The sequence below is a fragment of the Vidua chalybeata genome, chromosome 3 (genome assembly GCF_026979565.1).
Source record: "Vidua chalybeata isolate OUT-0048 chromosome 3, bVidCha1 merged haplotype, whole genome shotgun sequence".
Classification (NCBI taxonomy): Eukaryota; Metazoa; Chordata; class Aves; order Passeriformes; family Viduidae; genus Vidua; species Vidua chalybeata.
Genome location: NC_071532.1, coordinates 40321710 through 40348214, shown reverse-complemented (window position 1 = coordinate 40348214; position 26505 = coordinate 40321710). Strand labels below are relative to the sequence as shown.

The 26505-nt window shown below is 39.2% G+C and overlaps 1 protein-coding gene across 1 annotated transcript in view; it reads right to left on the bottom strand.

Annotated features, from left to right (window-relative positions):
- PCNX2 (pecanex 2) overlaps window positions 1-26505 on the bottom strand; it is a 153124-nt gene that overhangs the window by 32371 nt on the left and 94248 nt on the right. The window contains exons 23-25 of the mRNA XM_053936997.1: window positions 23313-23440; window positions 9649-9707; window positions 7065-7280 (exon numbers count right to left, since the gene is read on the bottom strand). Coding sequence (XP_053792972.1) covers window positions 7065-7280; window positions 9649-9707; window positions 23313-23440 — 403 coding nt within the window. The remainder of the gene's footprint in view (window positions 1-7064; window positions 7281-9648; window positions 9708-23312; window positions 23441-26505) is intronic.

Sequence of the window (26505 nt, the reverse complement as noted above, 5' to 3'; positions counted from 1 at the left end):
TTGTCTGTCTTTTACAGAAGGCTGGCCCTGGACTTTTTTTGCATATGCTATAAGCTGATGATTTTAATGACAATTTTTATGTTGCTTCTCAAAAAATTAGCAAGTTCAAGCAATTCTGTGAGAATTATTCACAAAACCAAGGAGCAAGGAACAGAACGTGCACTTCACTTCTGCAATTTAATTAAGTGTAGTACCATTAAAGATTAAAATACAGGAAAATGTTTTCACTAGTAATTAGTAATTTCAAAATCTGAGGGAAAACATTTTTTTTGCATTTCCTTCTGCAGTAGAAGGAAAATAATCTCATGCACTTCACTCAAGTTTAGTCATTCACTCTGACCCTTGCTAGTACAGATGTGACCAATTCATTTGTAAGACATCTAACACTGGAGAGTTGCCAACAGTCCATCAATGTAAAAAAAATGTGCCAGCTGAACAAAGCAAGGTCAGCCTGTGTGAGCTCAGGAGAAAGCCAGGGTGAGAACTCTTTGTATTTTCCTGACACACCAGGATTTCAGGACAGACGTGTGATCTGCCAGAATGATTTGACCTAAATGGAAATGAGAAAATTGAAACTGAAGACTAATCTTGCTTCAAAAGGATAAAATACACCTAATTGAATGATCACTCAGCCTTCTGGAATTAAAGGCTGAAACCATAGTGTGCTTTTGAATTCAATTTTGAAAACTCAGTAAGTGAAAAGCATTTTCCAGTATCTGAGAGGCCAGCAAGAAAAATCCATTACACAACCACATACTAGAAGTATTCTAGGAGCAGTTTTAATTTCCATAAAACACTTTAGTTTAACAACACATCCAGAATAGGGACTAATTATTGTGGCTGAAGGTAGTAACAGCTTGGGCACTGAGGACTGATGACAAATAAGTAACCAGGGTGCAAATCTACACAGAAAGGGCTCATGCCCAGGGTAACTCCTTTCCTAAGCCATGCAGAGGTCTCTTCACAGATGACTCCACACAAACACCTGGCTGCCCACCATTTGTTTGGCAAAACTGAGCACAAGAATGTCTTACTAATAAATGCATTACAGTAGAATTATCTGGCTCTGCTTCAACAAGCTTATGCTACAAATCCAAGTATTCCCAAATTCTGATGGATAAGGCTTCTTCTCAACCAGCATTTCTCTTCTGCTCAGGATAGTAGTTTAACAAGCAGTAAGTTATCACACACGAAAAAAAAAAAAAAGCACAGTGAGCATAATTACAGTCTTGGAAGGCCATCCTCTATTGAAACACACATCAGATGTGGTTCTAGAAACACAAAAAACCAAATACTTCAATGAGGAATGAACTGAGCTCACAAATAGAAAGTCATGAACCTCAGAATTAGACACATTCTGGAAACCTGCAACTTTTTTGGCTCCTTTCTGCTCTTTTGCTTGTGGAACTGGGGTAAAGAACAGTAATTTATAGGTTCTGCTAGTCTCAGCTTGTTTCAAAGAAAAATTTCAGGACTTAAAAAACAGTATCAATTCCTCAAACATCAAAGCTGTTAGGCATAAAACTGTGGTTTGGCTTTCAGCTCCTTCAGGCATTTGTATGTCTGAAAAACAACCTGGTTTTCAAACCAGATCAGTTGCTACAATAACAGGCATCCCCTCTCCTCAGAAACCTTTCCTTTTCTTGGCCCACAGAGGCACACTAAGAAAGGCCACGTGGAGGTAGCATTCTCCAAAGATGTTTGTTGTTAAACTTGCAGCTATGAAATACCTCAAAAACCTCTCGTGTCACATCCTCTGCAGCGCAATGCAAGAGGCAATATTTTGGTTTTGGCAAAGATATTTTCTCAGTAAAAAGGCTGCACTGCATTTAACATTTTCCTTCTTTCCAGAAGTCTTCTCCAGTGCACCCATAAATACACATAAAATTGTGAAAGGAAGAAAAAGGAAAAAGATATCAAATATTTATTCTAGTATGTGCTACTGAAACTATTCTAAGCCTATTTGAAATTTATAGACAGCTTCCATTGTTGGAGCATCATTGTACACCTAGAAAGGCTTATACATCACCAAGATTAAAGAAACCCCTTTGCATCCTTTCTGTCCATGTTTCTAGTATTTCCAAGAATTGTGTCTCTCAGTTTTTGCTCTTTCCCACAAACACTGCACTTTTGGTTTTTAACCTTTTCTCCCAAGGGATGTGTCAAAAAGTGCTGTTTTTCTCCAAACTCTTTGTAATTTATCAATACCTTTCAATGTTCTAGTACATACATTGAACATACCTCAAGTGTGGTCGCAGGAAAAACATGAACATGGGCACTTTTATTTCCCAACAACAAGAAATGATTCGTAAAAAAATAAAAGCTGCAACCACTCTTCAAATAAAGAATGATTCTTCCTAGTGCTACAGAGCCTTCAGAAACAAAAATCAAACACAAATAAATGTTCCTTACACTGGTAATGCACTTGCTACTTCAATAAAACTATGCACCACACACATGCTGCAGAAATGAGTAACTGTCCTCATTAGACATCAGTACTGTGCCTAGGGCACACAGCCTGTACTGGCTGCCTTCATACACCATTTTGTGTGGGAAATAAGCACAGAGAGCCCCATGGGCAATCCCATCCTGCTGCCACAGCTGCCTGCCACTGTGTACAATTACCTCTGTGTCTGCTCTGTGCTTCGTGCCTTGATCCATATAATGAAGTTCTAAGTGAAGCGTGAATATTGCATGTGCAACATGCAGTAACAAAAAAAAATCACAGCAGAGATTTAGAAATTTGTTAAATGACTGAAGAATACTGTGCAGGATTTAGAAAACAGCTCCTGAAGACTTCAGCAACACCATCAGTAAGTAGTTTCTACACATGTAATGCTAAATGAATATTCCCCGAAAGACAATCTGTAGACACACAGACTAAACACGAAAACATTTTAAACCTCCCTTGTTCTACAGGGAACTCGTGAGAGGGAGATATTTTGACATTGTTTCTGCTTGTTCCCTAACTGTGGGTTTTCCCATCTCTTCCTTTCAAATTAAATGATATGTTATGTATTTCTTCTGGCAGGCTGCTTTTAGCATTCTGCTGTGGTCTAACACACCCAGCAGAGTTAAGTTCCTGAAGGGCTCAATTCCACCACACCACTGTGAAGCTCCTTGGAAGTGTTCCCCCAGTTTCAGCTCATTTCTACCTTCTCTTTGCTGTCCATAGAGCAGGAGCTGGGCTTTCCTGTAAACGCCTGGAGGTCTTGGGCCTCCCCCTGCTTTATACTCAGGATGAATGACACAAGGGAGGCACACCCCCTCTTTGTCCATAGAATGGGAGAGTGAAAAACTAATTCATCCAAGGTGTTTAATACAAAAAGGACTAAAGACAGATGAAAGGAATCCCAGATATGCTGACTCTTCTTTCAGTCTGCTCTTCTTTCAGTCTGTACCTTCTTAGGCTGCCTGCAGGCATTTGGTTGAGTTTGTTTTTTCATTTAAAAACTGAGACAAATGCTTCTATTACAAATAGTTAGAAAGGCATCTAGATCAGTCACTTACAATGCCAAACCTCAATTAAAATGGACTGCAAACTGCGGGGGCAGCAAATACCTCCTGCTACAGTACATTTAAATTCAGAAGGCTCTGTGATGCTTTCTTAGGGCACTACCAGCCAGCACAGCCTTTCAGCTACCAAAAGGAAAAACATGCATAGGAAAATCCAGAGCTCCACAATGCAAATATTGCTTTTGGTTTAGTCATAAACAGAAAACAGTCACAGAGAACACTGTTGTGATTCACTCATTTCCAAAGCAAACACAGATTTCCTATTTAAGGAACAGCCAATTTTTGGGGCCCTCAATTAAAATTACTTGTTTGAAATTGAAATGAAGCTGCCAAAGCTCAGAAATTACAGACTGCAAGTTCCTCCTCTAGCCCTTTTCTCCCCCTTGTGGGAAACCATTCTGTACAATGAAAGGAATTAGGGTCCCCTGTAAAAAAGAGTGCATGACCAGACAACTAAAAATAAGAATGCAGGATGCCCAAAGCAGAGTCTGGTGCTTAATAACTGCCACTTGACTTTGTAAACCACCAGCTTCTTCCAGGGCAGTTCTCGCACTTCTGCAGAAAATAAAAAAATCCTACTGTATTCAATATTCAGGCTGTATTCACTAGCCCTTTGCAAGGTTTGAAATGGGGAAGAACATGCCCAGTCCACACAGAGATGTCTCTTGGTGCTGCTTGATGGAAGCCTGCTCTGCCTTCTTGCCCCTGCAGGCAGCAATCTGTTCAAGGGAAGGAGCAAAGAATGCCTTCCAAGGCAGAATTTCAGTCTCAGCTTTCACACAACTTCCTTTGAATAGCCTTGGTTCATCCCCTTAAGAAATTCTGCATTCAGGTCAGCCCCTGTGGCCTGTAGCCCCACCAGAGCAACCCAGCTCCTTGTTGGCAGAAGGACCAAACCACGTACAGGAAGGGCACAATTCTGCAGAATAGTTTATCTAAAGCACACCAGCCATCATGGGTTACCTGGAGACAAAAACAACCCTCTGGCAGCAGCACATCACTACAGGAAGTCTCCACTGGGCACACAGCAGATTACTTGCTCACACTTTGGTGTCCATGAGGCTTTTGTTATAGTTTGCATCAGATCCAGGCATCCTTATCTGGCTTGTGCTTGGTTCCTCTCTGGGAAGCCCCTCTTGGTTCCCCTCTTGGATCCTTTGCTTCTCCCACTCCATCCTTAAGCAGGCTTGTAATTTGTGTGATTTCTCTGGCACTCATTCCACACATTCCAGTCGGGTTCAGCTCTCACAGGGCACAGCACTTGCTACATGTTTGAGCTGGTTTTGTCTCAGGTAAGTTCCTTTATTCACCCTACATGGCTTCTCTGTTCCAGGCCAAACAACGGAATAGCAATACATACACTTCTAGTTTCTGTTCCCATAACAACTCCTCTACCACACACTCTGAAGACCAGAGAAAACTTCCTTACGTACCGTGTCTCTGAGGACACAAAATAACCACAAATTTTGTCTTATTCTTGAAATAGGATTATCCAGTGGGTTCAGAGAAGAGAGTCCATTTTTCTCCTATTTCCTACTACCTCCTCCTCTAGTATTGAGCAGTCTCTTCCACCAGTTAAACTCTGAGGGTGAGGATTACATAAATTTGTACCGAGGATGAGATAACCAAGGTGAAACCACCATTTCCCCAGTCCTCTCCAGCTCCAGTAACTGGCATTACTTTTCAGTTCAGTTTGCTGCTGCTCTCTTGGTCCAGGTCCGTCCAAGACTCTGGTAAGAAAGAGGTGTTGCTTTGCAGGATGCCAGCCTCCCCCTGAGGAGTGCAAGAAAGACTGGGAAAAAGGATATTCCTCTTGAGAACTCAGCTGGCTCTCAACAGCAGTCTGTGAAAGACATGAGAGGCTGTGGAGCTCAGTCCCAGCTGAATTTAAAGACCTGTTGCAGCTGGCAGACATACTGGATCTATTCACAAAGTAAAACACTAATAACTACAGTTAATTAACACTGAACAGCATTAGGCAATCTGCATGGAAAGGTCAATTTTCAGACACATTTAATTACTTAAACTGTGATTTTAGGGAATACAGAGATACCTCGACAGGTGGCACACTGCAATTTTTGAGCTCTGCTCTCAGATCCAAGTGCCAAATGGCACTTGCTGGCTGTGAATGATCCTGGCTCAATGTCAAAGAACATCTTCCCAAACCACTTTGCAACTATCCAGTTGTTCCCCATTCAACTTCCAGTTCATTCCTGTCTGCTAGGCCCCAGTCTTTTTATCCAGCTAGCATGATCCTTTCATATGCTTTCACCTGTTTCCAACATTTACTTTACTTCTTCTGCCTGGTGATGGTGATGATAGAGAGGGACCCAGCAGTAAGGGTAACTGCACAAGGAAAAAGAAAACCACCTCACAAAACTCCTGAAATTTAAGTGGGAAGATTTCTTTTTCTGTTTGTTTCAAATCCCACACGGAACTATTTTAACACAAAAGGATAATCAGCAAAGATAAATTCTGGAAGTTAGACTGCAAGTACCTAACCCTGACACAGCAGCACCACTGCTCACAATGGGGACACTGAAGGAGAAGATGAATACAATAATATTTGTATTACTGGAAGTTGATCTCTTGGAAGTTGAAGCAAGCCTAAGAACCACACATGCATGACCATGTATTCCTCAACAATCGTCATAAATAACAAGAAATTAAAAGTCTGATAAACAAATTATCTTTCTTCCTTTCCAGCTGTTTTTTCTTACAATTTGCACTTGTTCTGAATAGCATCTCATGAGGTACTACGATACCAAGCTGTTTCAGGCATTTACTATTTTCTTTCCACATAACTTTGCTGAGTACACAAGACTGTTATCTTCATCCTCACTACACAGGAAGGAAAGTGAACATGAAGCATTCACCACAACTGATTCAACATTCTACATGGAGTCTGTCACAGAGTCAAGACTTGAGCCCACAGATGTTATTTCCTAGTCTAATCCTCCCACACTTAAGTGCATTCAAAGAGCCAGTCTGTCACTTATTTTCTCACACTCAACCTTATTGAAAAGTCACCTTGATTATACTCTGCTGTTCTAGTGTGACAGAGACCATCTCAGCACTGGCTTCTTGCCCAGTTTGATACAGGATATTTTCCTGTGTCAAAAGGACATAGAATATGGAAGGAGTCTTATTTTGGTTTTCGTTCTTTTGTTTGTTTGTCTCCCAAAGACAAGGTTCTTTGGGTTGAAAAATTTTAAGAAAAATACCAATTTTCACAGTAATGGAGGAAAATAAATAATCTGAAAACCTAACAAAGCGTTACTTAAAAGATCTGTGAACCAAGCAAACCACTCAACAAGCTTTCTTTTTGAAAGTCTTATGATACTGGCTCTAAATTTCATAACATCTAGATTTCAAAACAACATCCATATAATGATACAAAGAAGTACCAAGCTTTCAGACAGACAAGTATCTGTAGAAAGAAAAAGGTCCTCAAACTCTGTGTCCTACTACAGAGTTGTGATAGATTAAAAAGATAGACAGGATTTATTGCTGGTTTTGTCGCTATTTATATCATCATGGATCCTTACCTCGAAATTCGAGCCCTCTGAGCTGAAAGGTGACAAGGCCATTTCCAATTTCTATCAAGTGCACAAAGGCATTTAAATAATCCGATGCCAGAATAAAACAGTCTCCTGTGTTGTAGTTTCCCCAGCGGCCCAGGATCAAATCTCCACAAAGAGATTCCTGCAGAGATCTTGTCAAATGCTCATAAAAAATGGAGTTGAGATTATTGTCATCATTTCCTACAACCAGAGCAGCACACATTTGTAAAAAAAAAAAAATATACAAAGCCATTCTGCATTAAATTTTATGTTCTTTTTCATTCCTACTTAAATGTGCTTCCTCTAGCTAGATGATATCTTCCTGATACTTTATACAAGCTACATTTCCTAGGTAGTCCTTCAAAGAATCAGGTTAATATGAGGAATATTTTAAATAAAAGATCACATTAGTGATAACACATATTTCAGACTCAATCAAATAACTTCCATGATTTACAACAGTAAGAACATTTTTGGTCCACTAAAAGTCTCTGCAATGCTAAGTTAATGTCTATATACTATTCTTAATGTAAAGAAACAAAAATCATTATTACTTCAGTACATGTAGTTAAATTTGAATGTTTTTTTCTGAGATTTTCAAATACTTTGGTCACACAGATACCAATAATTTTGTTGGGATTTTATTCTTATAGTTCTCTAGTAATTTTTCAAGGCTTTGTCCATGAAGAATCTGTTGGTACTTAAGATTAGGATATTGATTTTAAAAGAGTTTACTCAGTATACTGAGTAAGCATGAAACATGCATCACCAGCATGGCTACCAATTTAAAAATAGTAGCTGTTCAATTACACATGGCTTGGACCAAATGCCTAGGTGAACAACACCCCATCACAGTCTAGAAGTGTCATCTCTTAAAGGTCTATGGCCTTTAACTGGATTAAAAGGAGCACTTTATGATGGTGATTTGTGAAAGGGACTGAACCCATCACAAATGCTATCATGATGCCACATAATCCAAGTATTGTCCAATTGCACAATCCATGGTATTGTCCTATGCTTGACATGAGAACTGCTTTCCTCTTCTGTTGTGCATCAGAGTCCCACCTTCAATACTCTTAAAATGCTGGTGCACAAATACATGTACAAACCAACATCTTGCAGGTGTATTGTATGCGTGGGAGTGTATGTGGATACTGATGCACAGGCAGTCATGCATTTTTATGTTTGTGCGTATTTAGGAGGAGATCTAACATGGAGAAGAAATAACCCAGAAGATGAGGCTTGCAGAGGCTATGGCTTCCCCTACAAATTGCTCCTTGACACCAGAGGAGTAAAGGGCTTGTAACTACACTGCTCTTTGTGCCCGTGGCCATTACGCACCCAGCTCTGGTACATTTGTCCATGTGTGCCCATGTCCACACAGACACACTCACCTGTGCACCTTCTGGAGTGTATTTGGTCAAAATTTAACCAAGTAATAAAATAAGTCTTTTAAGCACATACACAAAAGGAATGCTTTTCTTGTGCTACAGGGTTTAAAACATAATTCACTTATTAGCATATATAATAATGCTAAAGGTCACTGCTATCAGATGACAAAATGGCCTTAGGAAAAATCTTAGCTCCTTGCCTTAAATGATAAATAATTAAAAACCACCATTCATGCTTCAAACTATTAATACTTCTCTTGCCTTCTTGGACACTCTGGATTACATCTATTTCTGCTTGAAGACATGTATTTGTTCATGTTACTGATGTAATGGATAAGGACAAAAAGGATGAGGGGGGGGTAAACCAGCAATAATTAAAATGTAAATGCCTAACTTCACAATACAACCCCTGACATCTTCATGGCAAGATAAAATCGGCCACGGAACACTAAAGTGGAAGAACACATATATGAAACCTTGGTTTCTCTCACTGGGATGGGATTTTGCCATGAGACACTGGTATCAGTTCCCCCCAAAAAGGTCTCTGTCTCACCAGGCATTGAAGAATGTCAGCTGATGTATCAGATGTTCTCTGTGTCCACTGATGTGCCAAAAACTGCTCTCACTTCCCAGTCTCACTGGCCTGGAAGTTGCTTTGCATGGCCAAGGATTGGTGCTCATTTAAGGCACTGATACCCAGCAGAGCAGCCCACCATCTTTCCTACTTCTTCCTCTTGCAAGTTTTCCAACTTCCCTTCTCCCCCCTCTCAAAAACATTTCTCTCCGGGGAAGAAGAGATACCTGTTAGCCCAAACTGCTCAGTGGTAGGGGCACCACTAACTTGCTTTTTTCCCCAAAACCTTTCCCTGCCCACAGCTGACCTCTGAGTCTAGTTAGGGTGCCTGCTGCACATTCCACACAAACACCAATGTTGTGATTAACCAAGCAATTGGCAGCCCAGCAGCTCTCTGTGTGATCAGCTACACATAACTGAGGAGTAAATTTACTTATCGGGTCACACAACTCAAACTGGTGCTCTGCTACATTTAAAATGCTCTGGTTTGTACACACAACACTTCAACTCTTTGCATCTCTTCAGCTTTCCCAGCAAAGCCTCACCAGTGTAAATACATCACATTTTGCAAATCAAGCAAGATACGCAAACTCCCAGGCCATACCTGCATCCTTTTCGATCTGAATTGCCAGTCTGGTGTTGGAATGGTCTGATCTTTTAGTGCTGGAAATAAAGACATGTTTACAGCCAATTCTTTCTATTAAATAAACAATTCTCACAATAAACAATTTTTTTTTGTTATTTAACAGAAACAAAACCCTTCATTTTGTATTTATATAATTAGGCAGTTCACACTAGTCTATTCATCAGGCATATATAGTTATTTCAGGTCAGTACTGCTATTGATATTGTAGCTTATCAGCACACTATTTCTGCCCATTTTCCTTCTTGTGGGGCACAGTCAATTCAGAATTTGGCATCTGACACAACAGTATGTACTTCAATAATTGAACTGGCTCCAGAAACAGATCAGCCAGGTGCCACCAAAACAGTGAATAGAAAGAATATTTAATCAGTCTTTCTTTCCTTCTAAGCCTTAAGGGAAACAGCTGGACTCAAGGAGTTTTCTTTGGGTAAAAACATTTCTGTGCGTGTGTACCATCTACGGAAAAACTATACAAAAGTACTTTATTTAGTTTCATAGTTAGTTAGGCAGCAACAGGAGAGTCCCTGGTCATTCTTACTGCTTGAAAAAGAGTAAATTAGAGGGCCTTAGTTCATACAGGCACTAATCCTGTCACCCTTATGAATGGCACATTCCCTATTCAGTATTTTCACTGTAGCAGTGGAATATAAACAACACAGGAAAAATGATTACAAAAGAGAAAGCAACTAAAAAGGTAGATTGAATTGAGCTTTTATTACTAACTGTAACAAAAGATACTATTAAAGTCAGAAAATAAGGAATGAGTAAATCACTGTGGGCCAGCATGTGTTAAACAGAAGAGTGATTGTGGTGAGTAGGGATATTCAACACCAAGTCCAAAGCATCTCCCAAGCACCCAAAGGTCCTTGGGATAAAAGTGGAACTCTGGCTAATAAAAATGTTACAGTAAACAACAATTTCCCTGAAATACCGCTCTGGCATGGGTAGATAAGGATTTCAGGACATTTAATTGAAAATACTGCCTCAAAAGCTTTGACCTCAATCACTAGCCTTAACAGAAGACCTATCTATCAAATATGTAAATATGATCTCTCATTCCTTGGAAAATGAGATTAAAGCAAAAACAGGAAAAGGCCCAAACAACAGTCAGCATAAGGTCACGTGTGACAGTGGCAAGGGCCTCATCTGTTTGAAGGCCTGCAAGCACAGGGCAGAAGAGCCACAACACCACTTTTTCTGGCATGGGATCCAAGGGAGACACCCAGGTGTGTCCCTCATGTGTCCTTGGTGGAACTGCAGTGAGATTGGCATGGCTGGGTGGGACTGGCTGGGGTCTGGCTCATGGTGTGGGGAGCACAGGGCCCAGAGGAGATTTTGAACAGGCTGGTGATTGGCCAGCCCGAATTTAACTACTCACTGTGAAAACTGCAGACGTGCCCCAAGGAAGACAGCACCAAAGAGGGATCACTTATAAGGGAGGTTTTCAAACAGCTTAAATAACAATGAAAAAGGATGGTGTAAAGATAATGTTGTCTTTGAAACACAGCAGAGAGTCAGTAGCAGTTTCCAGGATTTTGTGTGTAAATTCATGCTGAATCCAGCTGGGAGAAGGATGCCACTGACGTGTTACAAAGTCTTTTCATCCACTCCCCACAGCCTCCCCAAAAAAGTTGTGGAAAACTGACCAACAGAAAAATTGCACATATGTTTCCATGTGGTAGACAGTGAGGAACAGATTTGCTTTATTTCTACTTTCTACCAAAAGCAACTGATTTTTTTCCTTAAAAAGGCACGTTCTCTACTTTGCAAAAAGTATGATTGAGAAAATAAGAGTCTTAATTAAAATTATTTGTAATTAATATTAGTATATTATCTACATAGATTAACATTTTATTGGAGGTATTATTTATCTTCCTGCTTCTGGTTGGCTCAGCTCATTGCAACTGCAATTATCATTTCCTATTCAACAGAAAGTGGCATTGGGGGGAAGTGACTTCTAAGCAATTCAGAATATAAAGAATCATTTTACTTTAAAAAGGTTGTCAGAATTCTTTCACCCTGATATATATCCACCTGCATATGCAAGAGTAAGCATAAACATTAGGTTGTGGAATTCAATCAATTTTCTATTCTCAGCAGAGAAGCACTGATGATTTCCAAATGCATATGTTTTAAGATTATGAGATTCTTTATTAACTTTCAGTGCCTCTGAAATCAGTGTGGTAGTGTAAGGTAAAAGTTAATACTATTCTTTACCCCAGTTTCTCACCATTTCTGTTGTGGAGGCATATAGAGACCCATAAAATCAACCAATACTTCAGAAAATTCTAATTTCCTAATAAACAGGAATCCTTTTGCCCAGCATGCAGCTCTGGGTCTATTTCTTCCCCCCCTCCCTTCCCCCTTTTACTGTTTCTTTTGACAGAAAGATGCATTAAACAATCAGGGAAAATCACAAATGCTTTGGAACACTGCAATTCAGATGATGCAGCCTGGTTCGGAAAATAGGAAGGAAGTAGAATGACTCCCACAAACGAAAAAACCCAACCAAAACAAAACAAAACAAAACAAAACCAGGCTCCATTAAGGCTTTGTTTAAGCAGCTAAAACATGAGCTCTGGGACATGAGACAAGAATTTACCATTTCAAACACAACTAGAACTCAAATCTTTATACAGCTCTTATGAGGTATAATTCTATTTCATTTTTTTAAAACCAAGGGTAATATAGACAGTTTATAAAGCAAACTTCAGTGCTGAAATTCAGCTTAGTTGAATAAATGCCACCCGGTAATCAATTCTGGGTTTTAAAATTCTTCTACAATTATTAGTAACCAAAGCTGTGTTTGTATTTTCTTGAAAGCAATGGGAATTTTCATTGGATTAAACTATAATCCACTACATCTAACAAACCAGCAACACCTTTACTTCTCAACCAGGACCTCCCACTGTGAACTTTTGGGATTAGTAGGTGATTTGGGCTTTCCTCCAGTGGCCTCTTACTTTATATTTGGTTGTTACCACTCATCCAATGTGATAATTAGCTCAGTAATTGAATTTCTTCCTGAATTGCATTATTCTATGCAAACCAAGGAGAGTTCCTCCAGCAATTACCCTAGAGAAAAAGCAATTGTGTTGGACTGTCTTCAGCTGAGTCTTCAGCAATTTCAAAGTCAACATCCTGCTTAGTTCCTGAAATATCTATCTCATGCTCTTTTAATTCCCATTTACAAGGACACTGAGATAACCCACTAGTTTGTGTAGCACTGTTCAGGTTATTAAAACTATTGCTTCCTTTTGCAATAAAAATAGGTCACTTCCTATATTCTCTGTCCCAAACATACTGCCCAGAAAGATTTTCTTCTTCCACTTAGTTTCCCAATTTCCTTAGAAAGATAGAAAAAAGGCTGAGGGGGATCAAGGCACTCTGGGGAATATACAGATTATATTGAGAATCAGGTAAATGGAGGCAAATAAATAAATCATTGTGATTTGATGATGCTAAATAAATAATTATTTCCAGAAGATCAAAATGAAATTCCAGCTGTTCTATCTGCCCTGCTGCTGCTGAGTTTTCCCCCAAAACACGAATTCAAGATTTCCATGATTCCTGCTGTGTAGAAGAGGATCTCTACTTTGAAAGAGAACAAAACAAAAACAGGCAGTTTCCCTCTGGGAGATGCAGAGATACCTTTCTTGGATTGATCCAAAGTTTTTCATTGTTTGTGTCCAATGAATTTTAATCCACTCTTCGATGACATCTAACAGGCAAATTTAAAAGAGAGAAACTTAACTGTATTGCAGCCCTATGATTATTCACGGGACTCTGGAAAAACTCATCAGTATTTTCATGTGAATGCCTACTGCTGCTGGCTCTACAAACAAAGGCTTAGCATGAAAAAAAAAACAGTAGCAGTTGTCTACAATGTGAGGCAGGAGGAGAACGACATGGCAGAATAAGCAGGCACCCATCAGTATTTGAAGGACACCAGAGGTAAAAACAATGGTATTAATCAGAAAGGGAAGGATACTAAAGTAGTTTTAAATCAGTTTCAGCTAAAAGACAGAATTATTTCAGTGTGGTTTTAACAGCAACAGCTGACAGCCCCTTCATATATGTCCCTGTCCAGGTTTTCTGGGCAGCCTTCTTGATCACACACTCTGATTTTTTTTTATGCTTTCTTCTTTCTCTCCTTCCCCGACTGGGCCATTGTTTCATCTAACAACAATAAAGAGTGGCTTTGATTGCACACTAGGAAACCAAGGCGGGGCTAAAGTATAAACAGTCCCAGTTGTTAGAGACAGCACTGTTGAAGCATCCTTCTAAAACACAGAAAGGTCTTATTATCAATAACACTTCCTGTTCTTAGAGCTTCATTACTTTCTTAAAAAGGTTTTTATAACTGATTTTGAGGCTTCTTGGGTTTGTTTGGGTTTGTTTGTTTTTTTTTTTTTTTATGTTTTTGAGGGTTTGGTTTGGGTTTTTTTTGCTGCTGTTGTTTGTTTAAGTGGGTTTTAAAACCAGAGTCATCTTCAGTATGTTTATTTGGCATATTCCAACACCTGTCAGGAAATTTCTGTATTTTTGATCTCGTACAGCAAGGGGGATGAAAATACGAGGTGTGAACTCGAGATCAAAGGTGAGTGCCCAAACACAGGTTAACAGCCCATCTTAGTGCTCTGACATTCAATGGTTTAGCTGGAGAATTCACCTCTTATTTGTAAGCCAGGTGATTTAAGCATCCATGTATACTTTAAAATACTCACTAATGCTTTACTAAAATGTCATCAATATTCCTGCTTTTGTCTTGCTTAATTTCTTTCCCATTGTCTAAGTGTGCTTTTTCTTTTAAAAGACATTTAATTACTGTCTTCAGATTATTTTTTACTACCCAATAGAAGAAACTTTATAAGTGGAAAAATGATGCAACTGCACAGAGGATTATTGTATGCACTCTTCAGGATGCAAAAAATGTCAGGATCCTAATGTTCCTCTAAGGATGGGGCTTAGCACAGGACTCTGCTTCACAGCTGGACCTGGCTGCCTGCAGTTGAAAGAAGTGCTTTTAATTTAAAAGCAAATGTGCTAATGACATTACACAAAAACAGGTATCTGAGTGTTATTCTTCTGTTGTTCCCATCATGAACCAACACAAACGTTATAGGAAAGGTACTACACTGAGCCCAGCCCTAGGCAAAGAGCTCCACAGGACTGATTCACTTGGGCTCTGCACTGACGGGCCTAAGAGTGAAGCAGCAAAACCCCGAGAAACTGCAAGGAGCTGGAGAGTAGAAAGTAGGTGATGAGAAATATCCTGGTGAAGTTTTCACCAGAGAGAGTGAGAACAGATGGGGGTGAAAAAAAAAAAACAAAAAAACTAGACCAAAACAAATGTTGGGAGCTGCTTCAGCAAATGAGGCCAAGATGTTTTTCTCCTTTACTCCAGACAAAGAGAGAAACATTGTTTAAACATCATAAAAGGAGGAAAGGATAACAAGGTATTTCAGAATTCATTCTTGATATTCTTTACTGCAGATAACAAAGTATTTTCATGCTTTTTCAGTGTGCAATATTAAAATAACATATACTTAAGATATTTTACTTCTCACTTTCAGACTCAATGTGACTGCTTAATGATAAAATTAGAAGGTAGAGATGGCATGAAAGTATGAGGAAATACAAGACTAAGACAAAGACTGGTCTTCCAAAGAAAGCCTGTATCAGAATTACTAGTTTAGTTCACTACGGGGTTTTCCTTATCCATATTTCTCACCAAAAGATGAAAGGAGGCAAAACAGAAGCTAACCAAGCCGTTTCAGTGCTGCAAACGTGAAAGTGCAGCACCAGTGACACTACACTGAAGAACAACAAAAATCTTACTGCTACTTGCAGATGTACAAAATCCAATCTAAAAGAGGGATAGCTTTCAATACTTCTGGTTTTTTTTGGTTTTTTTGTTTTTTACTGTCAAAACTGTTGAGAATGTTAATAATTTACAGCATTCATCTTGGTATCCTCTACAGTACTCTTCAGACTGAAAACATCTCTGATATTTTGAGAGCAAACACTGCTAATGAAAGGACTTTAAAACAAAAAAAAAATCCCACTAGCTTTCATCCAGTATTTACCTAGTCCCAACTAGCACAAAGTTTCAGAGGCAATTCTCAGTGGCAATGGTGACACAATTCTGCATTTTGCACTATCTCAGAAAGAAGAGATGGTTTGCATTTTGCTCTTACAAGCCCCAAGGCAACCTGGGTCCAGCACATACCTTTGTATATCAGGAGACAACTAAGACCCAAGCATGCTGCAGCACGAACTGTTCCCTGCCACTGCCTGTGCACAATGTATCACCTCAGTTAGAATGGTTACACTTGCTGAACATCTATCTCCTCCTGGATCTCAGCTTTACCAGTTTTCACATTTTGACAAAAGTGGCTTGAATAAGCATTTCCTTGAATGTAAGGTTTAGGTTTAGTACTCCGAACCTCAGCTTGCCCCTAAATGTTTGATGCAGTTAAATCCAACACAGGACGTGATCTACATTATCCAAGTGAATGGATGAACACTTGTTGAGAACACTCATTCTTATGGAAATTCAGACAACCCATTTCAAGGGGTTTCAAAATATTCGACATGACAGAAATTTCATGAGTTAACTCGATCTCATTAGATTTACATAATTTGGAGGCTAATGATTAGATGAACAGCATTATATATCTTTAGTGCCACTGTACAGCCACTCAAAACATTAAATGTTTAATGTACACCCTTAAAACATGGGCCTCATTTCTGATGGGAGTCCATTATCGTCTGTTACATCCTGTTGTGCCTTCCTTTCCAAATATATATTTAAAAGCCCTCCTCTATCATGCTCATGATTTCTTATCCTTCTTAGGTCTGAGTTCCTGCTTACCCAAGTCTGTTGGGTTACCCCCTCAGATTTTTCATTGCATGCCTTTTCCTTTCTGCCCACTCACCCCTTTCCCATTCCATTTATGCCACTTATGGTTTTGATCTCTACTTGTGTTCCTCCTGATCTCAGCATGCATTCCCTTTCTGATGTCTCCCTTCTGTCTTTACTCTGTCCTCTTAGAATGATTCAGTGAACTGGAGTTGTGACTGCATCTTTAACTCGGCAGGGAACTACAGAGCACTGAATCAGAATACATTCCCAATTAATTATCACACATATGGCTCCTATTCAATTAGCCTCAATTTGTTTTATTGACTGCCAGGGGCAAAAAGAGATGTTACCAGTTAAAGAGAGACTGCCAAACAGTTAAACTACATCTTTGAATTTTGTATAGCCTCCCATGAGTGTAAAACTCCAGGCAACTCAGAAAACATTTTAATATCAAACCTACTCGATTAAAGGTGCCTGGTTTTCCTTTCCCATCCTTTCTCACATTTTCCCAGCTAGGTGTGACTCCCCACGTGGAGTCAAGCGATGAGGTGAGGACTGGGTTGGAGAGGAGGTGTGCACAGCTCTGTGCTACAGCAGGTAGCCAAAGGGGCACACATGGTCACTTGCTCTAGGGGAGATCACAGCTCAAGACACTGAAGGGATGGGAGTTTCTAGCAGGGCTTCTTTTAGCTTGGGGCTGTACCTGAAGCAACACTCCCCATACCTGAATGCTGTGGGCTTTGTCACTCTGCAAAACCCTACACTGAAAGGAATGAAAGACTCCCAAACGAGGCAAGTGTTGCAGGTACAGGCCTGTGGGCAGTACTGGTGGTGTGCAAGACAGAGAGTGGTTACACTACAGCAGGGAGCAGACAGGGAAGAGTCTTCAGAAGACAGTCAGATGAATAAGTCTAATGAGTAACATGTAATTTCAGAGAGCTCAAGAAGAACTAAGGCTGAAGTACACACAAAGATGTTCTTTGTTCTTCAAACATTTTGGTTTTCTCTATTCTCTCCCCCAGTGCCAGAACTATGGCCGCAAATGCCCCTGGAGAACAGGGCATAACTTCCCAAAGACCAGTTTACACTCATTGTTTAAAGAAAGGAGCATGTTCTTCCAAAAAAAAAAAAAAAATCACCTCTATTGGGAAATCTGCCAACCTTAAGAGAAGAAAAACAAAAGAAAAATGGCAGCAGCTTGCTATTACTTCAGCTTTTGCACTGCTGCCAGCCAGGGAGTGCCACATAAAACTGCATCAATGCTATACTCAAGGATACCAAGTCAGGCCTAAGCATCCCTCAGTATAGGCTGTAGTATACCAGTACAGGCTGGCTCTCACAGAACTAAGCACCTTTGAAATTTCCAGAAAGACAAATTCACCAAATTCTACATGCTTTGTAAAAAGGATTGGTAAGCTTTCTGATTTGGAGGCAACACCCCAAAAATAAAGGCCAAAAACTGTTCATTCATTGGTCCTATTTCTTTTGACTTGTAAGTCCCATGCAATAATAAACACTCATTTCAGGTTTATCTGCATACTGATACTTATTTATACTATTTTGAAGAGTTCTATATTAACTCAACTCTCAATAAAAGCCTGAAGGAGCCCTGAGGCTAACTCCTCAGTTCATAAAAACAGTACAGAAATAGAGTCAGCTAGAGAGAAACACAAAAATTTGCAGAGAAATCAATTCGGAAAAAAAAACTAAAATAATTGCAATGAATAGTAAAACAAGGCTACAATGTGGCTTTCAGACCAGGTAGCTGGAAATATTCAAGAAAGTTTGAGCCCTAAGTAACTTTGAACCCTTAAACTGTCTACTACTGCAGTGACAGTAGTTAGAACATAACATATGAGATGATATTTGACAAAATAAGGCAAACACCGTGTCCTGTAAATTAGAGGAAAAAAGGAGGAAAAATGCTGAAGTTATGCTATTCACTATAAATCAAAGTCCAAACCATTACTGAGCTATAAAAATCTGCTGCAGTTGTTCCTCTGTAAACATCACTACTATGGAGGTCTAAAAACATGTGAAAATCAAACAAGACAGCAAGAAAAAGACTAAGGAAAAAAGAAATCCAGTCTTAAAAAGAACAGCTTGAAAGGTCTGAGTGTGCAGATCCCAAACAAGGCCCATGGACAGTTATGGGTGAATGACATTTTGTGTTTGGAGCAGGGGTTTTAACAGCTGTAAAAGATAAGCAGGCTCACAGGGAAACCAGAGGCACCAGCATGTGTTAAAAACAAGCATTTGGAAGTGGAAGGGCTGTTATTTTATGGGGGAAAAGGGAGGGAGCAGACAGGTACTTTTCACAGCTCCTTTTCTCACACACGTACATAATGTGAGGTCAACCAGAATTACGTGTACACTGGGAAAACTCTTCCCATTCCACCTGCAGGCTGTCTGCAATGGGCTGGTCAAGTGGGCTGGCAGGAATAAAAGAAGAAAAAGCCATCTGCACTACATCTAAAGCAGGGCGGGTTTTCCTCGCCCTCCATTCCCAGCTGTATTAACCCTACAGGTGGTTATTTTCCAGACCACAATGACTGGAACAGTAATACAGTGATACACTTTTTAAAAAGATGGAGAAAAGAAAGGCTTGCTCACATAGTCCCAAACACAGAGAGGCATCATGTAATGCCAGTCTGAGATAACTGGCAATTTAATCACAGCCTCTTTAGAGACACCTAATTAATTCAGTTACACCGCACTGTAATTCATTCAAGGCGCTTCAAAGCAAATGCAAGCTGCGCCTTACCCAAAAATAGGCACTGAAGCAGAAGAGTAGAAACAGGAAGGTACAGGAGAGACAAGCAGCTTGTAAACAGTGAAATCTCCAGATTCCTGGTGGCAGTTTGCTGTTTGTGGGGACAAGTCACAGCTGCAGCAGAGAACAAACAGGCTGTTCCACGTGATCCAGCTGTTAGACCCACTGGGGAATAAAAGTAAACTTACTACTCGGTTTTGTCATTGTCATATCCAAGATACAAAGGAAGATAAGAGGAAGGGAGAAGAAGGACAGAGTCAGGCCACAGCGTGACAAAGTATTCGAGCAAAAAAAGCAAAAGCAGAGGAATTGAACAATAGCGTTTGGACAAACACTTTATGCTTTAAAGCACCTATACATTAAACAAGATTTACTACTATTTCCTTTTCTTTCTCTCTCTGACATCTACAGCCTAATCATTCCAACAGCTGTGAAAACAGGGACTAAAAGAGCAGTCTTCCAACTGGGAAGAGGGACCCAGGCCAATGGCTGGACAAAACCAGTGTCACAGTAAACTTTCCTTTGTAAAAAAACAAATTCAAAAATAACAGAGAGAGGGAGAGAGAGAAAAATTCTCATACTTGAACTCCCACAAGGTAACCAGCTTATGAGCAGCAGCCCAGCTTCTCATTTTACTCTCTTTTCAACAACAAAGACAGCAAAAGCTGCAAAACTGTGATTGCAAGAGTTCTTCTTTCTCATTAACTTTCCTTAATGCTTTATTTTTTCTTCTTCTTAGTCACCCTTCCTTTTCTCCTCTGAAGGATCCCTGACCTCAGTGATGTATTGGTGTAGTAGACTCTGCCTGCAGTGAGTACCAAAGGGCACACTAAAAACAAACAGCATCTGCTGACTGCAGGGAAGAACACCCATGCTCTGCACACACACCACAAGAGCCCAAACAGGCACAGCATGAGTCCTGAATTTTGAAGAGCCTGTTAGGAATTTCACAGTTTGCTTACTAGCAAAATGAATCACTTTTTCTTTTTTTACCCACTTGAGTCCTTCAGCTCCTTGAAAAAACAAACATCATTTTAATTCTCCAAGACTTTCAGCTCCAGCTTGCATCATCTAGAAGAAGCTCAGTCAAAGAAACCTGAGGAGTCAAACTCCTCTTTAGCCAAGAGATAAATTGGACTAAGAGAAACCTGGAAACACAAGATACATGTGTGTGCACTCAGAAAACACCAGGTAGGGACAACCAAACCAACACTTTAAGTAACAGATGGATCAGTTGCTCAGCACTCAGACTACTGGCCTAGTAGCCCTGTTCTATTAATAAACATGGTACTCTGTACTTGCTAAAGTTCAAAGTTTCAACTTTGGATTCACTCTACCAAAAATGAATTGGATTTTTTTTTTGTCCTCATCTAATTTCAGGCTGTTGGCTCAAACGAGATGCAAAAAATTTTCTTCCTTAAGTGAAACAGGAATGAAGTTTGCTTGACAACAGAAAAGTGTGCAGATACTGATTACAATCAGTACAGAAGTAACAATCTAAGAAAGCAATCCAAATTATGACTTGAAAGAAAAACAATTTTGATACTTAGACTGCTTGTCAAAGTTGGTTTCAGTTATTCCAATTAAGAAATTATTTAAAAAATAACCCTGGAACTGACAATATCTAACTTCATGTAAGTGTAAATGAATTATTTGTAGCTAATATATGAGAATTTAATGTTGTCATCAATACAGCAAGAAAGTGTTTGAAAATGAGTATGTGAAGCAGGCAGTAAAAAAAGCTATATAAAATACATTGAAGTTAGCTTTCCCCTGGGCAAAGATCCTGCCAACAAGCAGTGAGTAGGGAAACAACAACAAAAAAAAATAATCTCCAAGAGCTTCTGCTTTGTATAAACTCAGACAACACTGCAGTGAACCTGTGACTTTCCAGAAATACCCTGAGCTGGGGAAACTGTCAATGCACTCCAAAAAAGAAATCTGTACAGCAACTTCCCCATGTGTTTGTTCTGCAGTGCACAACTGGCTGTAAGAACCGCAGCCCAAAGACAGCAGATGTGCAGGAGCCAGAACAACTTTCCATTCTAGCTCAAGTTCCCGATCCTATGTAACTCCACAGCTCAAAAAGAAAGCAATGATGCTACCCCTTGAAATTTTTACATGTTGAAAGGGCAAAATTCAAAGCAATAAGGCAAGGCCCATTCAGTTAATTCAATTATTTGAAGTATTTTATAAAAAATCTCCTTATTCTTAATACTAAATTGCTCCCCTTCATTGCCTTTTTCTGCTTTTTCACAGTGTCCTTTTAATAAACCAGGAATTTTTCAGTCCAACTCTCACTCATTCTGGTTAGTTCCTCATGTGAAATGGAAGTACGGCAAAGGAGAATCAGAATTATTAGAGACAAAATGAATACAAATTTAGGAATCATTCCATGTACATATTCTGAGATGCCACAGGTTCAGGAAAAGACTTATTTCCCTTCAACGACAAACCTGAACCTTCTACAAGGCTGTTTTCTACTTCTGAAAGGTTTTAGAGAGGCAAGGTTGTGGTATTTGTTTTAAGTGAGGTCACAGAAGATACAGTAGCATTTCTAACAAGCAAAAAAGCAGTTTTTTACAAAGAATAACGTATGCCTTCTGGTTGAAAACAAAGTTGTAGTTGCTGCTTATTCTGAAAGGACAAGTGGTGGTGGATTAAAGTATTAAAAGGGTTTGGCTTCCTGCACTTGAGGTTTTATAGTTCATGTATAATTACCTTGCTTTGCAAAACTACTAGCATCAAGTTCTTCCCTTAGTGAGAATCACAGATGGTCACTACTGATGAAAACAAGTCACACATACACCCTTGTTAAAGTATTGAGTATCAACCATTTTTAGATACTTCCTGTGAATATCCCCTGTTCATTTTGAATCAAAATATTAGACAAACCAAAAGCAAATATAAATTACTCCCTGTATTCCCCTTGACTATAACCTAAAGGCTTGACACTAACCTAACTATATGGCAGTTATGTGCCTTCAACAGAGGTTGGCTCTCTAACTGGTACCTAGAAAGGGAACTGCATGACTTCAAAATGCTCCGATGAAGTAAAATGTAGCAAATGTTAAAATCCTCACTTCCTACTTAATATTGTTCAAAGTTTCCATCCAAAAATGTATAGCTGTCTTTGGGATTAGTGGTAGCTTCCCGCCTTTCCATAACTGCCCTCCACTTCGCTCCCTTGAAAGAATTAAACTGCAGACCCAGTAAAAAAGATGTGAGAGAGAATTTTGTTAAGATCTAGTCCCAGTGTATAAAACTCAGATCCTCTCAAAAGGTTTCCACAAATCTCATCACATACAGAAATGAACACAAAACCTCTTTATATAACTTGGCTTTGTCTGACTAATTTCTTTATAGATAGATGAGTACACATTCACTCACTGACACAAGCTAAAATGCAACAAAAGAAAACTCTTCAAACTAAGATACACCAGCAGCACCATTGCAAGAGTCATGCTAAGTGTGTGGCCCTTCTCACTGGTGAGGCCAGGCCCAGACTCGGCCAATGCAATTTTCCCTTTCTATCACAGTTCTGCAGCTGCAGAGTTACCTGCTGCATCCCAGAGGGTAGCAGTTAATCAGCCAAGTTAGTATAAAATGTATTTATGCAGTCTGACTGCTAGTGCCAAAGCCTTCACAGATTTATTTGCTAGCACTAGCTAGCAAGATAAAAAAGGCTGACAACTGGGAGTTTTACTGCTTTTTTCTTTTTCACAGTTTCGTTACTGTGTGCCTGTATAACAAATGCAACATGACACCTCATCTGCAACATACTGATAATTGCTTAAATACATTTTCAGAAATAGCCAAATAACCATGGGAAAGTAAAACACCAGAAACAAGATTCAAAGATTAACCTCTATGCCCTAATTTAAGGATTACCTTTGGAAGCAAAAAATACCACCAGAAATGAAACTAATGAGAGCAAAACCTTTACAAATAACATGGGCAGAAATTTGTGAATAGTCTTACTTGTAGTTTTTCTCCCAGAACTTGATTGGTCGTGCATACGATGCGATGAAGATGACACTACCCAGAAAAGGACTGAGTGGTGTAGAAAAGACTGAAGCGGCCAGAGTTTGAAAAAAAAGCATAGCAGAGTCTGAAAACTGCAAGTTAAGTTAACACGAAAAGGGAGGAAGGCAGGCAGTGCCAAATCAGCCATTACCAGCACGTAGTCGGTGGCTCTTCAATGCTACAGTTTTACTATTGGGGTGACCCTGTCTAATCTCTGCCTGAGGACAGACGCTAGGCATAGGTAATGCAGCAAACATCCTTTTCCAGCTACCTAAGCTACCTTCTGTAACATAAAAGTGCCTTTCCAGAGTCTGACACAGAGTTTAAAACACACACACGAGAAAAAAAAAGTCTCTTGGAAATTATTTGTTCTCCACACTGGAGTCTTGCTTTCACCGTGTCCAGTGTTCCATTCTGTGGGCTTCTGCTTGTTTTGGAATGATCTGGTAGGTGGAGAAACTAAGCCTCTATACTCCAACCTGCTGGTTGAAAGTCATGCTTTCACATTGATTCTTACTGAGAATTTACTATCCCATGCTGGCCAAAAGCTAAAAAATTATCAGCATTTCATACTTTTTGAAATATGTAAGAAATGAGAAGGTGAGGACAGGGGAATAGTACGTATCACACTTATAAACATCATAACAAATGCCTGAATCCATAGTTTACTTCAAATGTAAAGTCATATTTCAGGCTGCTGGAAAGCAAGTTAGGAGATGGATAAAGATACTGAAAAAGATGCATGTTAAAAGGAACATAAATAAATCCAAGAAAATAAAATGTTATGTTTAAATTCTTCATTAATTCATACCACATCCATGAAATTTAAGGAAAAATACTTTTAAACTCGCATAAGAGATCAGTTGTCATTCCTTACACCTCTCTTGGGAGGGACTTGCAAAGTAAAAAAGCCATGAACTAAAGGAACCACTACCAACGGACAGTGATCAAGCACGTCTCAAACTAAATTTCAGGTAAAATCATCCAATAACCAGAGTCTTTTAGCTTACCCTCTTATAGCAATATACTGTACATGTGTCCCACAATCCCTGAGACTTCACAAAAAACCCATTTTAACAAAAGTAGCATCATTCTTGGTACAGCATTTCCACAGAATTGCTAGCTAGCCATGCTTTCAAAGCCATTTGCAAAATTTAGACACAAATATTTGCCAAAAGATACCTTTCAAATCTCTCAACCTTTCTAAAAGACAGTGGTCTGGAAGGGTGTCTTTGTGCATTAGAGAGATTGAAAAATGAGCTGCCCTGAGAGTCTAAAGTTTAAAAAAGTGACACAGAGCACAGAGCAGAAAGCAAGTGCATCAAAAAAGTTGAACTGTCACATTACAGTGCAGTCTTAACCAAGCACTGGCTGTGAAAGATGAACAAGTATTTACAAGTGTCAGATAAGGGAAGGAGGCATGGGAGCTGAAGAGAGGAAGAGAGAACAAAGAGGACAGATAAGGGCAGCAAACAAAAGTTTTTTTAAAGTTGGTACTAATATAATAATTATTGATTTAAAAATTGCCACCATCCTGAGCTAAGACATTTCGCACGCCACTGTGAACTGTTTGTGTCTTAGACATAACCAGTAGCAACAGGGTTTTTTTTTTTTTTCTCAGAAGACATAATGCTCTACTAAATGGACAGTAGAAGACACTACCCATTTGATTTGTGAAAAGTGATTTTAACTGTTTCATATCTGTAAGTGTGTCATGAGAGCAAGTGACAGCATCTGACTGTCTTACGTATATCTAACGTGTGCAGTGGGAAATTATCTGTCACAGGGGTATTTTTATTTGAGGAGATCCAATTTGTCTGTATTAGGTCATTATTTATTTACTTTAAATACCAATGCTTTAATTATATCTAAGGAAAATAGAAGTATCAAAAACTTACAGGCATACTTTCTTTCACTGACCTTTAACCTGACCCAAGCCAGGTTTCCTGTGTACCATCTTTGTTAGACTACATTGTCTAGAAGTAGAACTTGTTTCTTTGTGAATATGGATTTTTTTTCTGACATGGCCAAAATCAAAATTTGAGAACAAAAACTTCAAAGCTAAAAACTCTTCAACTCTTAAATAAAACATTGTCTTTGAGGATCAATTATTGCCATTTAAAAATCTGTTTAAATTCAAACCAGCTTCAAAACAAGTAAGTGAAAGACTGACATTTTGAAAATCTTCTATCCCCTTCTTTTAACACAAAAATATGCAGTAAGGCCAGCTCAAATCCTCTGTTTCTCAAAACTCACATTTTTACTTGCTATTACTACAAGTCCCTTTCAGGCACACAACCACTTAGAGGATGGGAAAATTGACTGTCACAGGGCCCTGTTTTCTGATGTTAGAGCTGTAACTCTGAAACAACCAAAGCAGAAGCTCTCCTAAAGAGGATAATCTCAACTACAAACTCTTTTTTTTTTTCCCCTCCCAAATTTCACTGTTCCTTTTTTAGGTAAACTTTGCCTTTGAACCACCAACTACACTGACTTTCCCAGTGTGCTGATATTTATAAATGCATAACCTCATCTTACCCACTTAAATGCTAGAAATGAAGTTGCAGGTCTATCCTCAAGTCTGAAGCCCATTCCTGTTCCTGGTCTTTTAGGATTAAGAGGGATTTTGAAGGGTCACCTAGTCTATCTAGCAGCCACAAACAAGATCAGCTAAATCTGTATGACTCCTTATAGACAGTCACCTAAAATCCTGAAGATTTCTAATGGTGGATACTCTACAACCTCAACCAGGGAAAGCTCCACGTGTTGCCCTTCATGCCCTGCATGCTGCACTCAAAGGCATTAAAGTATGCTGAACTACTCATATCACTGAGCTCTGCAGCAAAAGCTCACCCAGGCACTTTGAAATTTAAAAATTTACATCCTGTTTGCAGAACTGATTGAAGTAATTAAGAGCCACAAATAATTAACTCTGTAAAGAAATGGCAGGTTTAGTATCTCTGTAAACTGCAACATGCATTCATCATTACTGTTTGCAGGGTTATGACAACAACAAATAAAATTACTGTGCAAAGAGGCAGAGTTATTGCTGTTGTGGGAATATTAACTTCAGCATTTAACCAGTATCTTAATTGCAGCACTGCCTTAGAAGACAGATTTGCATTTACAAAGCATTCTATAAATATAA